At 41.0% G+C, this 3,102-nt stretch overlaps 1 protein-coding gene across 1 annotated transcript in view; it reads right to left on the bottom strand.

Moving 5' to 3' along the window:
• Window positions 1–2,876, bottom strand: part of FAM161A (family with sequence similarity 161, member A) — a gene marked incomplete at its 5' end in the record, with an annotated part of 6,345 nt that extends 3,469 nt beyond the window's left edge. Inside the window, 3 exons of the mRNA XM_009078850.1 lie at window positions 508–675; window positions 1,071–2,255; window positions 2,629–2,876. Of these exons, the coding sequence (XP_009077098.1) occupies window positions 508–675; window positions 1,071–2,255; window positions 2,629–2,876 (1,601 nt within the window). The remainder of the gene's footprint in view (window positions 1–507; window positions 676–1,070; window positions 2,256–2,628) is intronic.
• Window positions 2,877–3,102: the final 226 nt, after the last annotated feature.

Here is a 3,102-nt window from a genome sequence, read left to right as displayed (position 1 = left end):
TCCTGCTCTAATTTTCCCTCTGAAGTTGAAGACCCGCTGAGACAAAGAAGTGAATTGTTAACAGCACCAAAATTGTACCAACACCAAGGCAGCATCCAGCTGGGCAAGGATGTTCTATAACTACACTGTTCCTTTTCCTTCTGAATTTAATGAACTTCTCCTCTTTAGCTGGTATGTCAATTGAGAACACACAGGACTCTCCTGTTAGCTAATCCTTAATACTATAAGGTGGAATATATAGATTTCTACATTCCATATAGATTTCTATACACATCTATTTCAATCTATACTGAAATCATTAGAGCAGGCAACAGTGTCTCAGTTGAAATCCTCAATCTGACCATTTTTTACTAGCTGCTTGCACAATGTTTAATTCATCATGCGTGGAATTACGTAAACTTGGGACTATTTTCATACATTGTATGTTGAACATACAATGCAATCCTGAACTTCTCATTCTCACTGTTGAATGTGAGGTTCAGGATTCAGGGGAATGCAGCAAAATACCTGAATGTTTTTAATTTGGATTTGGATATCTGAGCTAGGCTCTGATGTGGGTCATTGGCCTCAGCCCGAGCCATTACAATTTTCTGGAATGTTTTCCTTCTTTGTTTCTGCTTTGTCCTGTTCCTTTTTTGTTGTTCTTCCAGCTTTCTCTTTTCCTCAAGTGAATTCCTGGTGGGGAAAATAAACTAAGGCTGAATTCATTTTAAATCAAGAGCAAGACTGGAAAGAAGGCTTTGGAAAAGATGATTCAAAAAAGAAAACCAGGGTGAAAACAAGGTTGCCATGCGAGGACACAAGGTATGTGCCATTTTAAGGGATTCAGGATATCCTGGGAAACAGCAGTCATTTATCTCCTTCCTAGGGATAGTCTAAGAAAAATTCACTGTTTCTATAACAATTAAGTACTAATTAAGTGCTATATTTAAATGTTTTAAATTTTAAATTAGAAATAAGCCCTTATTAAGTCCTATGTTCACTGCATGGAAGAATTATGTACATGTGTAAAATAAACAAAATCTACTTTTAAGGTGTGTGTATAAGTAGAGCATCTCTAAAGCAGTTACCTGACAGCTTGCAGCCGCTGTCTCGTGGATTCTGTCACTTTGGGAGACTTAGACTTTCCAGGTCCCAAGAGATGTAAATTTGCATTTGAATGTCTCATCTGAGGTTTACATCTCGGAGAGGCAAATGGCCAACGTGTCTCTTTCAAATTTTCCTCATCCTCTTGAATGTCCTTCAGAATCTTCCCCTTGTTGGAGGGAATCTGGGGAGTACGGAGGTTGAAAGGCTCACAGACTGTCAGGTGCTTCACCTTCCGCTGCTGCAGGAGCCGTTTCTCAAGCTTCTTATGGAGTAGTTCAAAATTTGGAACACTTGATTTGATCTTGAGTTTCTGTTCTCTTTGCTTTGCTTCAGGGCTCTTGTGTTTCTTCTTTGTATTGGTCTCCTTTCCAGCCAGTCTGCTGTTGGGTAGAGAGGAATTCCGTAGCAACTCTTCAGCTCTCATCCTGATCCTGATTTTTCTGTAGAGCTCCTCCTCCTTCCACTTGTCATTAACATCTGAACTGTAAACCCATTTGGGAACTGGTTTTGCCTTGAACACTTTAACTTTCATTTCAGGTGGGGAAAGGTCTCTTAGTTGCATTTTCCTCATTTCACTCCTTTGCCTCTCCCTTTCAATGAATTTAAATGGTTTCTGGGAAGCCAAGAGCTTGAGTTTGCTCCTCTCCCGCACAGACCTCCTGCGTTCCTCATTCCGTTGCATGATGTCGTGGTACAGCGGCAGAAACACTGCAGCAGGCACTGGATTGGCTCGGAATTTTTTCTGGCACTCTGCTTCTTCCTCCAGTTGCTTCTTCAATAAGTGATTTTCCACCTCAATCTGTGACTTGGATTTAACATTCTGTTCCTTTTTCTTAGCTTCTCTGATAGTCATCTGGAAAGGCCTTGGCACGGTAACTTTGGGTGACCAAGCTTTCTGTTTCTTCCGTACCTTCCTGCACGGTGCGGAGCTTGGGAAGCTGTGCTGGATGCGGGAGGTATAATCTTCCACAGAGAACCCATCCCACATTTTTTCAATCTGTTGCTTAGCAAATGCAGAGGATCCAGTTTCACTGTCACTTTCCTTAAATGCTAATTCTTTGTCAGACACATCAGATACACTCCTGCTTAAGTGATCACTTAAGTCAGAGTCTGAAAAGGATTTGTGCAAATTTAGAGGCTGATAGGAGCTCTTGTCCCACGTTGGCCTTGAGAAAAGGGAAAAAAACCAACTTGTTTTGAGCCAGTCCAACACTGCTGCCAAGTCAGTAACTTCCACTTTAAGGAATGGTCACTAGTAACCAAAAAGAGCAGCACACTGGGCACCCACACCAGACCCTAGTTTCAGTGCTGCTCACCAAGTCAGTAACTTTCCAGAAAAAGGCCCTGCTGTACACCCACCTGTGAACCTCACAGTCCCTTAGCAAGGCTGATGAGCTTTTGCAAAGACTTTTCTGTCATTATCTGCTTAGAGGAAATGGGGAGAATAACACTTTTCCAGCCCCAGAAACAAACCTGCTGTTTCACAGGTATCTGCAAAGCATTTGAGAATCTTCAGCTAAGAAGTGCTCCCAAACTTACCTACAATACTTAGTAGTAGTGGTGTTTCTCTTGTCCAAGGGTTGTACTTCTTTCAAATACAGTTTGTTCCTATACATACTCTCCAGTTTTGCCATGGTCTCCAAGTGGGCATTCTTCAACTCTTCCAGCTTCAAGTAATACTCTTGATTTGAACTGCGCATCTTGGAAAAGTCTATCCACTTGTCACAGTCTCCCTTTAGAGGGGAGCTCTGCTCTCTGTTGGTGTTTGAGTCCAAGTCAAAGCTATCCTAGAAGAGATGTGTGTAAAATTTTCTGGCTTAGAGGAAAGGAGAATGAGGTTCTTAATGTTGCTTTTTCCTAATTAAGTCTAATGAATGATACAGTGACACAGAATAGAGATACCTGTATACAAATATTAATGCAGAGTTACATGAAATCATCTTATTCTATATTAATTTATATCCTAAGGGTCCTATTTAAATCCTGTAAAATTCCTAAATCTGTCCTGTAATC

Source organism: Acanthisitta chloris, unplaced genomic scaffold (genome assembly GCF_000695815.1).
Source record: "Acanthisitta chloris isolate BGI_N310 unplaced genomic scaffold, ASM69581v1 scaffold11717, whole genome shotgun sequence".
Classification (NCBI taxonomy): Eukaryota; Metazoa; Chordata; class Aves; order Passeriformes; family Acanthisittidae; genus Acanthisitta; species Acanthisitta chloris.
This window is presented reverse-complemented; position numbering and strand designations above follow the sequence as displayed.